Source organism: Bufo bufo, chromosome 6 (genome assembly GCF_905171765.1).
Source record: "Bufo bufo chromosome 6, aBufBuf1.1, whole genome shotgun sequence".
NCBI classification, from domain to species: domain Eukaryota; kingdom Metazoa; phylum Chordata; class Amphibia; order Anura; family Bufonidae; genus Bufo; species Bufo bufo.
The window spans coordinates 62,243,207-62,256,889 of NC_053394.1; the positions used below are offsets into that span (position 1 = coordinate 62,243,207).

Consider the following 13,683-nt stretch of genomic DNA (forward strand, 5'->3'; position numbering starts at 1 on the left):
CACGTCATCGTGCTGCGTCTCGTTCCATTCTCGCGCAGGCAGACTTAAATTCCTCCCATTCGCCTGCACTTGGGAGCTAAGTGTCCTCCATCTGACGTCATCGCCCCCAACGCAGGCGCACTAGGGGAATCCGAGTGTGCCTGCGTGAGACGGGAACAAGCATTCCAGATGCAGCAGGATGATGTGTGCATAGGGGCACACATCCTCATTGGCCACAGGGTATCCTCATTGGCCACAGGGGATGCCGGTAACAAGCCCGGAAGCGCAAGCTTTCATGTTTTTGACCCTTTAGATGCTGTGATCTCACTTGATCATGGTATTTAAAGGATAACTGTCAAATTTAGACCCTAATTTCAATTTTGATATATGTAGTTACTAATAACATGATATTCCAGAATCAGTTACTATTAGACTGACTTACCCCATATTTAATAAGATTCAGCCCTTAGCAACCAGTCTGCATAAAACTGCAATTTCATTATTCAGTTAAGATGGCCGCCACTGCCCTCACCCTGAGGCTAATCCCGCCTGCCCTCACTAGCTTTAATTACCGCAATCTGCCGGGTGCGTTAATTAGCCGCGGGTCTCTGCTGTTTGAAACAGCAGAGACCTGCCAGCCATGACGCCCCCTGCATGTGCGAGCGGGCGCCATGTTTGCCTATTGCTCCAGCTGCCCCCTCGTACGGCACTGGTAGCGAAATGGTTAAAGTGGCCGTCCCACCAAAAACATTCTGAAGTATTCAAACCAGCATCTGGTTCTGAATACTTCATTGAAAAAGTAGTTTAGCCACTGAGTTAAACAATCAAATCTATATGAATAGCACCACCTGCTGTTTGTTATTTTCCTTATTTCGCTGTCCACCTCAGTAACTTCACTGTGGTGGTCGCACATGCTCAGTTCCATTCTTCAACTGCCACCAGCTGTCTGATCTTTTAGAAGCTGTGACAGTTACAGGGAGCCATACCCCCTGAGAAAGAACTCTCCCTCAGCTGCCAGGCTGAAATAAATCTAGCAGAGCAGTTGGAGCACTGAATGGGGAGATCTATGGACCCATGTGAGGTACAGGGCTGGTTCTAGCTTGAATTGAGCGGGTGCCACTGTGCAGGGAAGAAGCACTGATCCTTTCAGTCTCTGTGCTGTGCCATCGCTATAAGGGTCGGGAATCCCCCACTATGAGTAAAAGGGCATATGTACAGGGGATGTCTGTTAGGTCAGCTGTCTCTGTTTGCGGTGGCCCTGCCCTGCTGGCAGTATACTTGCACTATTCACCATACTACTGCCTCCATGCTTCTGCCGCATGCTCCTTCCTCTGTATGCTTAGGGAGCTCACGCACCTCCGACCTCATAAAAGGTCAGTGCATGTGCTTCTAAAATCCCTCCCCAGACTATGGCTACAGGTCCCTGGGTGTTTGAGGCTTCCACAGCAGGAGGGTGCCTGAGCTTTAGGTTCCCTGGTGACCAGCAAAGCTGTTGTGGTCTTGTGCTGTTGCGATTTACCTGCATTTATCCTGCGTTTATTCCTGTCTGGGCTCCAGTTTGTACCTGCCCTACCTGTGTGTTCCAGCACTTTCAGTTTCAGTTCTGTCTGTATTTAAAGGGGTTTTCTGAGACTTATATACTGATGACCATTCTCTGGATAGGTCATCAGTATCTGATCAGTAGAGGTCCGACACCCGGATTACCCGCCGATCAGCTGTTTGAGAAGGAAGAGGTGCTCCGGTGAGCGCCGCGGCCTTCAGTCACTGCAATACCAAGCACAGTCACCACAATATATGGCACTGCGCTTGGTAAGCTGCGAGAAGGCCGGAGCACCGCTGCCAGAGGATAGGTCATCAGTAAAAAAAAAACTAAAAAACTTTTAAGTTAACCTTGTCAGTCTGCCTTATCTGTGTTCCTGCCAAGTGTTCAGCCTTTCTGCCTTGTCTGTATCTTCACTATCACCCTGCCTGCCTGTTCTGCCTGTTTATCCTGTGTGGCCAACCATCTACGCTTCAAGTTTGCTCTCTGGATCTCAAAAACCTGCATTCAAGTCTTAGTGACTGTTCAGACTATACCTGCAATTTTGGTGTCTTTTCTGTACCCTGAGCGTCTGGTGCTTGCACCAGAATCTCTAACTCCTGTGCGTCACATGCCAACTACACCGGACTATCCCAGGAGGTAGTGGTCCGGTTGCTTCCCTGCAGCGAAGATGATATCCTTATACAGGGTGAATACCAGAGGAACGATGGAATAATGCCCAAAGGCAAAGCAGTTAGCTGGCACAGTGGGTCCACACTTGCTGATCTGTAAAAATGTCCTCATGAGAAAACTTTATAAATTACTTCTATGCCAATCTTCGCTTCCAGCTGCCATATTGCTTGCAGAATTCATCTCCCACTCACTTGTATGGCCGTGCATCACCGAGGAGGGAGCGGTAACCCAGAGGATCTCTCGGTGACTACTGTAGATCACACTGGATGCATAGACTGATACAACCTAAGCAGATATCTTCTTATCCTGAAAGCCATAAGAAGCAGAATCAGCTTTAGACTTCAGAATTCCAGTTAAGATTTCACATGGGAGACTCATTATTATCGACATTACCCCATCCATGCAGAAAATGTAGGCTACCAGCAATGACAGAGTTAAGCTAGAACCGCCATTGCCCGCACATTGATACTGCTGTTTTCCAGGATGGAGCTCTGAGGCTACGTCTTCCTTCACCCGGTAATGTTCTTAACAAATGCCATTTCTTTTCAGTCGTACTGCACGGACCCCGACCTGGTGCTGGAGCTGAAGAACCTGATTGTGGTGTTCGCCGATACTCTGCAGGTCAGTGCAACCCGGAGTCCTTCACACACACTAATCTGTGCAAAACAGACTCAGAGGCCAAAGAAAGAAGCGCCATACTCAGCTGAGTGAGGGTGTCATATATTTAGTGTGACGGCCGTTTTTAGAACCAATGGAAGTCTATGGGGCTGTTCACATGGCTTTTTTTTATTTAAAGGCTAGTGAATAGCGGCCGTCAAAAACTAGAACATGGCTTATTTTTGGTCATTTTTACAGCCAGACGAACCCTCTTTGAAATCATTGGCCAGTGTTTAACAGCCGTTTAGAAAGTGCACCCGTCTAACGGAGGTTAATAATGGGTAAAAGTGCCTTTCAGGGCTTAAAATAAAAAAAAAATACTCCACTCATCCACTTGAAAGCGAGTGAACACTCTGCAGTGGAGGGAGCACGACCTGACACTCCCAACACCATGACGTCACAACGCTGGAGCTTCTTCTAACTCTTGAAAGGCACTTTTACCCGTTTTTAACTTCTCCAAGATGGGTGCAATCCTGTCTATGGGCTCGTGAACACGACCAGATGTATTTTGCGGGTGCAAAAAATACAGATGACGTCCGTGCACATTCCGTATTTTGCGGAACGGAAAAGCTGGCCCCTAATAGAACAGTCCTATCCTTGTCTGTAATGCGGACAATAATAGGACGTGTTTCATTTTTTTGCAATACGGACATATGAACACGGAATGCACACGGGCCCCGCAGAATGGAGGGCACTATTGGGGGGGAATATTTATACTAGAGGGCACTTTCGGGGGCATTTTATATGCAGGGGGCACTGTGGGGGGACCTTATGTACTGGGTCCACTATGGGGGGCTTTATAGACACTGTGGGCACTACAGGGGAGTTATTATAAATACTGGGGGCAATATGGTGGCTATTTATACAGGGGGCTCTCTGTGGTTGTATAATATATACTGAGGGCACAGCAGGGTTGGAATGTTAAAAAAAACTTAACAAAACAAAAACAAAGCAATTACAAAGCAATCCGTGTGCTGTCCGCATCCGTTGCTCCGTTCCGTGACCACGCAAAAAAAATATAACCTGTCCTATTCTTGTCCGTTTTGCCATCGTTATATCAATGGCTGTCCGCGCTGTTCCGCAAATTGCGGAACGCACACGGACGCCATCCATGTTTTGCGGATGGCAAAACACACCACGGTCGTGGGCATGAGGCCATAGATGCACATTTACTAAGACTGTGTGCTGTCTTACATTCAGACCATTTTCTATGCCTAAAACAGGCATAGAACTGGCGTGAGCGGGGAAAAGTCGCAGATTGCGGTGCAAATAAATGACCCCCCATTGTGTGCAACTGCAAGAGGGCGCTCTTCTCCTTCCAGTATGCTGCCGTATTCCAGAATGGCCTTGTATAAAGCGGTTAGCTCACAGGTCAGGCAGTCTCTGTATCTCTGAGAACAAAATAGACAAAAAAGAAATACAGTATATTCCGTATTTTATCAGTGCGAGAACTGCGCTGTCCAAGATTTTGCTTCTTGCTTCATACATTTCAGTCGATGAACAATTATAATCCTTTCACGGTTTCACTGGGCAAATGCGAATTTTCCTGCTTTCTAACAGCTGCGAGCTGTCAAGGAAAATAGCTGTTTGCCAAAACGCGATTCCTTAATTAATCTGTTTTTATGTTATTCAAGGGGCACTACTAGGAAATCAATTAATTGTAAAAGTCCTTCTACTGGTTTAAAGGGCCACTGTCATGAGGCAGCCTCTGTAAGATGCCCACAGAGGGGCCGCAGTTTGAGGAAAGGGGGTAAATACTAGGCCTGACATCCAGCTGAAAAGGCCACTGAAGAAGCCTTTTTCGCTGTTGTCAGTTCGCCTCATTGCTTTATTTGTAGTCAGGGTATTGGCTGAGGCTACTTCACATCATCGTTTTGGCATTCAGGTTTTGCGTCAGTATGCATTCCGTTTAGTGACCAAGCTGCGGTTTTGTGTCCAGTCATCGAAACGGAACAAACTGGATTCGTCACTAAAAGCAATGTAAGTCAGTGGTTCCGGATCCATTTTTTGAGGATCCTAAAAAACCTGGATCCGTCGCCCATTGACTTGCATTGTTTTTCGTGACAGATCCAGTTTGTTCCGTTTCGATTTAACACAACCACATCCTAACTAAACGGATGCATCCTGATGTGTTCAATCAACCCGTTTTGGTCCGGTTTTGAGATTCTCTGCAAAACAAACAGACCCACCGCGCCCACACTCTGCTTTGCACCATTCTTTAAAATACCTGTCCCCCCAAAAAATAGCTTTGACAATATGTTTGCTGAGCTTTTAACCTTTTAGGCTGCTGATCTGCGGAGCATGGAGAACATACAACATTGTAAGTCAGGACGGATCCGTTTGGCTCCGCATCGTCAGGCGGACACCAAAATGCTGCAAGCTGCATTTTGGATTCCGCCTCAAAAGCGGAACGGAGGCCAAACGCAGCCAAATTGATGCATTCTGAACGGATCCTTATCCATTCAGAATGAATTGGGGCTAAACTGATCAGTTTTGGGACGCTTGTGGGAGCCCTGAAACGGATCTCAACAAGCGGACCCAGAAACGCCAGTGTGAAAGTAGCCTAAGTGATATTTTTAAAGGGAACCTGTCACCGGGGTTTTGTGTATAGAGCTGAGGACATAGGCGGATGTGCTAGCGGCCATCTAGCAACCCATGTCCTCAGCTCTATACACAAAATCCCGGTGACAGGTTTCCTTTAAAGAAATGCAAAAAAAACCCAATTTATTTTGTAATCAAGCTTGAAAAAAATCTATAATAATAATCTTACCCACAGTTCAAGTGTTCACGTTCAATCCGGGCATGCTGGGAGTTGTAGTTTTGTAACACCTCTAGGGCCGCAGGTTGGGCATGCCTGTGGGAGGCCTAAGGGCCCCTTGGACACATTGCTGGGACCCTCTCCAATCACCAGAATTTTTGTGCTTCTCTGGAGGGAGCTGCAGCACAGACCCATGACCTTACCAAATATAAGATCTATGTGCAGGGACCAAGAAGTCAAACCTTCACCATTCTTCATGTTGGCATTTCCTTGCGATATAACATTATATGATGGGACTCCGGAAATACCTATTTAATAGCATATAGTAGGTTGGGGCCCGTTTGCAGACTTTGGGACCCTGGTGCTTGAGGTTACACCTATTGTACAATAAGCTGATTTTCAGAGATGTCTATGGAAAGTGGTTTTGGGTCAGGGGTAAAATTCCTTTCAGGTGCACCTCCATGTTGAGACAGAGACAGCAGGGAGAGCGGACCGTACAATGAAACCTCTCGGTGGCACATCTAGCCTCGCTGATGACAGGACCGGTGTACTTCTTTCACTAACGGACCTATGTGTATAGAAAAAGCGTAGTCGCACACTGCTCTTCTTAAAGATGGGTTCACTGGAGTCGGGTTCCCACCTCATTTAGTAGTATTAAATAAACTCCAGGAAGAAGAAGGAACGAAAATATGTATTCTTGCTTGGAATGTATGTTTAATTTTCTGCGGCAACTTCTTATTTACGTTTCGGCCATTTAAAGCCTCTTTCAAACTGGTGCCGCTGGTGTCGGAGAGAATAATAATGGAGGTGCGGGCTCAGTAAGGGAGATGTGCGACTGCAAGGCTTTAAATGGCCGAAACGTAACTAAGAAATTGCCGCAAGAATACATATTTTAGTTTCTTCTTCTTCCTGGACTTTATTTAATACTACTAAATGGGGCCTATGTGTAGGGGAAATGGCCATTATGAACAGCTATACTTAAAGGGGTTGTCCAGTACTTAGATATTGATGACCTGTCCTCTGGAAAGGACATTAATATCAGATCAGTGGGGTTCTAACCCAGTCGATCGGCTGTTTCAGGCAACTACCGGCGCAGTTGCCCGAAAGAGTTATTTGGTGAGACTGCTGGGTGTCCTACCCCCACCGATCTGATATTGATGACCTGTCCTCAGGGTGGGCGATCCGTAAATCAGTCCCAGAAAACCCCTTTAAACACGCTGCCATCACGGAGTGTCCTGTCTCAGTGATCTGCCTGACTTTCACAATATCCAGACATCTTGATCCCGCCAGTCAGACTATGCGTTGCGTGAATAATAAGACGGAATAGATGATTATCACTGACGACGTATATGCTTTTCTTGCCTTTTCTTTTAGGGATATGGATTTCCGGTGAATCGTCTCTTTGATCTACTGTATGAAGTTAGAGACAAATATAATGAAGCGCTGTTCAAAAAATGGGCTGGACTGTTCAGGTAATGATCGTGACTTAATAGGAAACTGTCAGCAGGAAAGTCACTGGTAAATCAAGTACATGGCCTTGTAGGGCTAGCTCAGCTGAACCCCTTTTCACTTAGCGATCCGTTGCTTTATTCTGGAAGAAAAATACTTGTAATCCATATGCAAATGAGCAGTTAAGTGCACCGAGGGCGGGCCGAAGCATCTCTGTGCACCCTTGCTCCTCTTGCTTCCTCTCTCTGCCAGCCCCTTCCTCTCCTTCTTGATTGACAGGCCTAAGCAAGATGACTATGCAGGAAAGGGCCCTGTCAATCAGCCTTTAAAGAGGCTGTCCACTGCAGGGCCCCTTTTTGTTCGCTGATAAGATGATTATAAGGTGTCCTGCTGCTGAGACCTTCAGCAATCATCTGTAATCTGTGGAAGAGCCTTGTAGCAAGTGTAACATTTATTAAATAAATAATGCATAAAATAAATAAACAAATACAAATAAATTAAATTAAAAATAAATTAAATTAAAAATAAAAAGCAATTTCACAGCTGTGAGAATCTATTGCTTTGAGGATGAAGTCCCTGAATGGAGGACCCCCCCCCCCCTCAGTTTATTCAGTATTCTCTAATAGGGAATTCAAAAGTGGGTTTTGTACACCAGACGATTCCTTTAAACTAATATTTAAATAGTTCTATCCGCTGTGATAATGTGGACACTCTCTACACTAGATTAATTTTCTGATTTTGTGACTTTAGGGACATTTTTGAAGCTGATAACTACAGCCCAATCCCTGTAGCAAATGAAGAGGAGTACATGGCTGTAATTAGCAAATTTCCTTTCCAAGATCCAGAAGGTGACAAGGTAAGTAAAAGCCTGATAGGAGTTTGTTTGACGTGATGTTGCATTACCTAGTACTATACGGTAAGTCACTTTAAGGTGAAGAGTTGGAGAGATTGTATCAATCCACCTGGGGTCTTTATCTAGCATTTATGGAAATCGAGTGCGTTTGTCATGCAATTAGATGTCTAAGGGAAGAAAATGTGTGAAGATGGAGGGAATGTGAAGGAATTAAACCCTTTATGTTTCATCATTGACACCATTTATCTCTGTTTTACTAAACCGTAAATTTCAATGTATAAGGCTAAAAATGTGAGTGGATACCAGAATGGACTGAGTGACCAGTTTTGGACCCATCATAGTTCCAGTAAGGGGACTCGTGGGCGAGACCGCCACAGTTTCTTGACACAGGTTTCCTAAGATCCCTTAAATTTTGCCTTTCTGTTGGTTGAATTTTCATCAGAAGTAGCACTTGTGACAGTAACTACCAGTGACCGAGAAAATTATGAAGAATGAGAAGACAGGACACATGTGACATCAGTGACACCAAGAGTAGACATGATACATATGACATCAGTTACATAAAAGAGGTGAAAAGTACATTGAGTTGAAGATTACAATGATGGCCTAGGCCCCATCTTAGGCTTGTCTAGAATCAGGCCGACCATGTAATGTATAGAGTCCATGAGGTGTAATGATAAATAGAAACTGATCCTGTATATTCATTATATTTTTCTTTTTTTCAAGGTATCTTTTCCAAAGAAACTCCCAATGTCTCAGTCCGTCCCACAGATTTATATGCAGGTCAAAGAATTTATATATGCAAGCCTTAAATTTTCGGAATCACTTCATCGAAGGTAAGTGCTTGCGCTTCGTAATCTGGTCGTCCTCATTGGAGTTATGTTGCTTTAGCTTTGAAAGACATAAAAGCAATGAATTTAGGCTGGGTTCACATCTGTGGTCTTAACTCCGGCAGCTAGACTGCCGGAGTTTACCGTATCAGACGCAGCCGGATACCACCGTGCGCTGCCGGATCCCCATTCGATGTAATGAGATCCGACTGCTTTCCGGCATATATGCCGTGTTTCGGCCGGATAAAAATGCTGCGTGCAGTATATATTTTTTTTTGTCCGGCCAAAAGCCGACATGTACACCAGATACAGTGAATTCCGGCGGTCTGTTCCTCCGCCGGAACACACTGCCGGAATTAAAATCGCAGATGTGAACCCGTCTGATGAAAAGGATAACAATTCTAAGGCCCTTTTCACACGAGCGAGTATTCCGCGCGGGTGCAATGCGTGATGCGTTAATTTCAGTGGGTCTGTGTACACGAGCGTTGGTTTTCACGCATCACTTGTGCGTTGCGTGAAAATCTCAGCACGTTCTATATTCTACGGGGCCAGCGTTGCGTGAAAAACGCAGAAGTAAATGGAGCTGCGTGAAAATCGCATTTCATCCGCAAAGCAAGAGCGGATGCGTTTTTCACGGATCGTTGTTTAGAAATGTTGTTTGTAAACATTCAGTTTTCTATCACGCGTGTGAAAAACGCATCAATGCACATTTCACTCGCGCAATAAAAACTGAACAACTGAACGCAATCGCAGGCAAAACTGAATGAACTTGCTTGCGAAATCGCACATTTTTCACTGAACGCATCCGGACCTGATCCACTCATGCTCATCTGCAAGGGACTTAAGGATGTTGGCCAATGGGTATCACTCAGTTTACCAATTAACTGGGAAAAGATTTCAACATATCTGTAGATTTCAACATATTTCATTATTCGTTCCTGTACTGAAATGAACGTGAACACTTCTTTTGTTTTTATCATTTTTTTTGCATTTTGTTAACTTTTGGGGTATATTTATGAATGATTTTGAAGCATAGCTTATAAGCATCACTCAGACATATCCCATTGCTCCACGCCTGTCCCAGCATATTTGCAATAGACCGTCAATCCATATTTTGAAGTACATGATTCGTATCCCTGTGTGATGGTGAACTGCAGACCATGCCTGGGGCGGCCGCTTATCTCCAGTAAGTACAGGGGGATCAGGGACGTGAAATCCAACGTACTTCACTCTTCTTTCCCCCGACATTTGAATCAGGGTGCATTCACACGATCGTATATATTTTCTGCGGTCTGCAAAGTTCAGATCCGCGAAAAATACAGATCCGTGTTGCATCCGTTTTTTTTTTTTTTGCAGACCCATTGTAAAAATGCCTATACTTGGCCGCAAAACAGACAAGAATAGGAATTGTTCTATCTTTTTTTGTGGGGATGCGGAATGGATGTACGGAAATTGAAATGAATGGGTCCTTATCCGATCTGCAAAAAATGTGGATTGGATGCATCTGAATGGGGCCTTAGGGGATTGGAGTAGGGACACCCCCATGCACAGGAGGTGGTCAGCCGCGCCTGTCAAAATCGGGCGAGTATTGCCGACATTCATCAAATATGACTGTCCATCTCAACATTAGGTAGCCTGTCATTCCTTAGCTCGGTGACTGCGGAGAATTTTCGTATTTATTTTTCCAATTCATTTCAGTTACGATGGCGCCAATTATTTTCAGTTTAAAATGAGGGGCGCAAGCCATTTGCAGGCAGCAATCATCACTACACTCAGTCACACAAAATTATAGCTGGTAAGGGTAGGGTCACATCTGCGGCAACAACTTCCAGCAGAGGAACAGACTACCGGAGTTTACTTTCTGGCGCGTTTCCGGCATAAAAGTTGGCTTTTAGCTGCCGGAATTGTTGCTGCAGATGTGAACCTACCCTTAGCGCAGCCTGTATGGGATAGCTGCTCATATAAGGCGTTTGTTTAGTCTGAGCAGATTAACCTGTTCCATTGTGATACGCATTTTCTGTAATTGTCTTATTCTACCTGGCCGGCTTTAAAATCCGTTAGAATAACATTTCAGAGCACAGCGTGAAAACACAGCGGCCAACAGCCGCCTTCAGCTCATCTGCCATTTCTTATCTCTTAATGAATGTAAATGAGAGCAGTTTCACACATCCTTAATTGATCCCGAGTACAATTTACACATAGTAACGAGTCACCTTTTGACCTAACCTGTAAATATTTGCTCACAAAACACATGTAGAGAAAGATACAAGTTGTCGAAAGCGGACGAGAGCTGGTCAGTGTTTTCAGTCCAAGTGAAGGAAAGCACGCTACCGCCATTGTGACGCGTTACCAGCCTAATTATGTGACGTGTGCCCACGACAACTGGACGCCACACTGTCAGGACGGCACCTATTTGTGAAGAAGTGAGGTGCGGGCGGCGGTCACATTCTAGCTGTCATTCCTCTAAGACAGGTTAGAGGATGCTAGTGATGTGCTATAGATAACACCTCCAACTCATGTAGGACCTATGTACCTTAAACCAGGGCGATATGATCATATGACTAAGACTGGCACGCAGACCAGTGTTTAAACTACTGGGCACATGTTTGCCAACCTGGGCAGAATCGTCTGGTTTTGACCTTTTTTTCATGCAGTGTTTGTAATGTTTTTGATTTTGCGTGTTTTTTAATGACCTGTTTATTGTTTTTTTTTAATTTATTTATTTATTTTTACTTTACATATCGATACCTTTTTTCTCAGTCTCAGCTGGTGGTGGGAAATCCAGAGGGATAATGTCGTTTTATTTCCTTTGTACATGCTTGTTTGTATGATTATTGTAAAGTTGCTATATTGCAAAACTAAAAAGCATAAAAATAAATAAAAATAGAAAAAAATAATCAAAATAAAGAAAAGGGGGCACAATCTGAAAAATTAGCTGAAACAATTTTTGGAAAATATTATTTTGCTGAAAGAGTAGTCAGTGCTTGGAACAAGCTTCCAGCAGATGTGGCTGTAAAATCAACGGTTAGTGAATGTAACCCGGCCGAGGATAAACATCGGTCCTAAAGGCAGTATTAGGCTTCTTTCACACGAGCGAGTTTTTTCGCGCGGATGCAATGCGTGACGTGAACGCATAGCACCGGCACTGAATCCTGATCCATTCATTTCAATGGGTCTGTGTACATGAGCTTTTTTTTTTCACGCATCAGTTCTGCGTTGCGTGAAAAATGCAGCATGTTCTATATTCTGCGTTTTTCACGCAGCCCTGGCCCCATAGACGTGAATGGGGCTTCGGTGAAAAACGCATTGCATCCGCAATGGGTCCTAACACTAAATACTAGCTGTTATGCGCCATAATGGCCGCCATAAAGTTCAGTAAGTGTTGGATCCACATGCATGCTGGGTCCACTCTGCCTTTTACCATTTTTGGTGCCATAATGGCCTCCATTACTTACAAGGGATGCAGGTACCAACATGCATGCCGAGCCCACTCCATACCTTTCCTTGTGCCAGACAGCTTCCAATGAATGTGAATTGTGGGTCCAACACTTCCTGAACTTTATGGCGGCCATTATGGCGCATAACAGGTAGTATTTAGTGTTAGGACCCGTCTAACAGAGATCGCCTTGACGTACGGCAGACGGGCTCAGATGGTTTTGTACAAAATGCATTTGCCAAGCATCTCACTTTATAAATAAGCGTAGCATTAGCACTATAATATTTTTTGTGACTATGGCATTAGTGTACTTTATCTGATATGCAGGGTGCTGTTGCATTGTCTTTTTTTCTCTCTATGTTTTTAGCCATGGCAGCGTGCACCTGCGCATTGGGATGTGCTGACTAACCCCCTTTTTTTTGCTATCCTCAGGATAGGTCATTAATATCGGATCGGCGTGGGTCCAACACCGGGCACCCCCGCCGATCAGCTGTATGAGGAATCGGCAATCGCAATGTGCACGTGCCGTCTCCCCTTCTCTCTTCCTGCTCACCGCTGCGGTCTATGGCAAAGCAGCAGCAAGAAAAGGATAGGTCATCAATACAGGAGAGGCCAGAGAACCCCTTTAAGCGATGCAGCTGACGATTCTCGGGAGGGAAGCGTTCCTTTCCGACAATCTCCTGCCCTCTGGTGGAAGAGACTGCTGCTATTACATGCAGTGATCTCCTCCACAGTATGGGGAGGAGCGATCGGTAATGCCATCGCTCGTCCCCATAATGACTAGTTGTTTTCCGGCAGCATATTGTGATTACACGGCACAATCGGCCGCCTGCAAACAATGATTTTTAAGCATGCTTAGAAATCTGGATTGCCTGATGAACAAGTGTTTGCTCGTTCATTGAGTAATGGGTGGCAGTATTACACTGCCAGATCATTGCTAATGAGCATTACTACGGACCCTCGTTAGCGATGATCTGGCAGACTATCTGCCAGTCTAATGCAGCCTTTAGAAAAGATGAGATGGACCCAGGCAGTCTTTTTTTTTTTTTGCTATCTATCATTTAAAATATGTCTCCTAAAACTTTATACCTTTTTCAAAAAAAGTGTGGCTTTTTTTGATACAGTTTTTTTTTTTTATTATTATTCCAGAAACCTCTATTTTTTGTTTGAAACAATATATAGAAAGGTTGCTATGCCACAGGTTATATTTATATCACACAATTAGGATTTTACATTTTTCTAGGTGACTGAATAGGAAAGTGGATTGTAAACGAGGTTCACCTTAATAGCTGCAGGACATTTTGAGAAGAAGGTCCATCGTTTATTTTAGCTTCTGTGGTGAATCCTTTACCATTTTTATTTAATTTTTTTCCCTTAAAGGAGTATTCCTGTCTTCAGGAACAACAAATCCACAGGACATGCCATAAAAGTCTGACAAAAGGGGCTCCCACCACTCACTGATTATCCATACGTTACGTAAACCTGGTGGGAGTAGTTGGATTTACAAGC

The 13,683-nt window shown here is 44.5% G+C and overlaps 1 protein-coding gene across 2 annotated transcripts in view; it reads left to right on the forward strand.

Moving 5' to 3' along the window:
• EXOC6 (exocyst complex component 6) overlaps positions 1–13,683 on the forward strand; it is a 231,443-nt gene that overhangs the window by 97,436 nt on the left and 120,324 nt on the right. For both annotated transcript variants that reach the window (XM_040436335.1, XM_040436336.1), the window contains exons 12-15: positions 2,741–2,812; positions 6,981–7,078; positions 7,806–7,911; positions 8,635–8,744. In XM_040436335.1, coding sequence (XP_040292269.1) covers positions 2,741–2,812; positions 6,981–7,078; positions 7,806–7,911; positions 8,635–8,744 — 386 coding nt within the window. The remainder of the gene's footprint in view (positions 1–2,740; positions 2,813–6,980; positions 7,079–7,805; positions 7,912–8,634; positions 8,745–13,683) is intronic.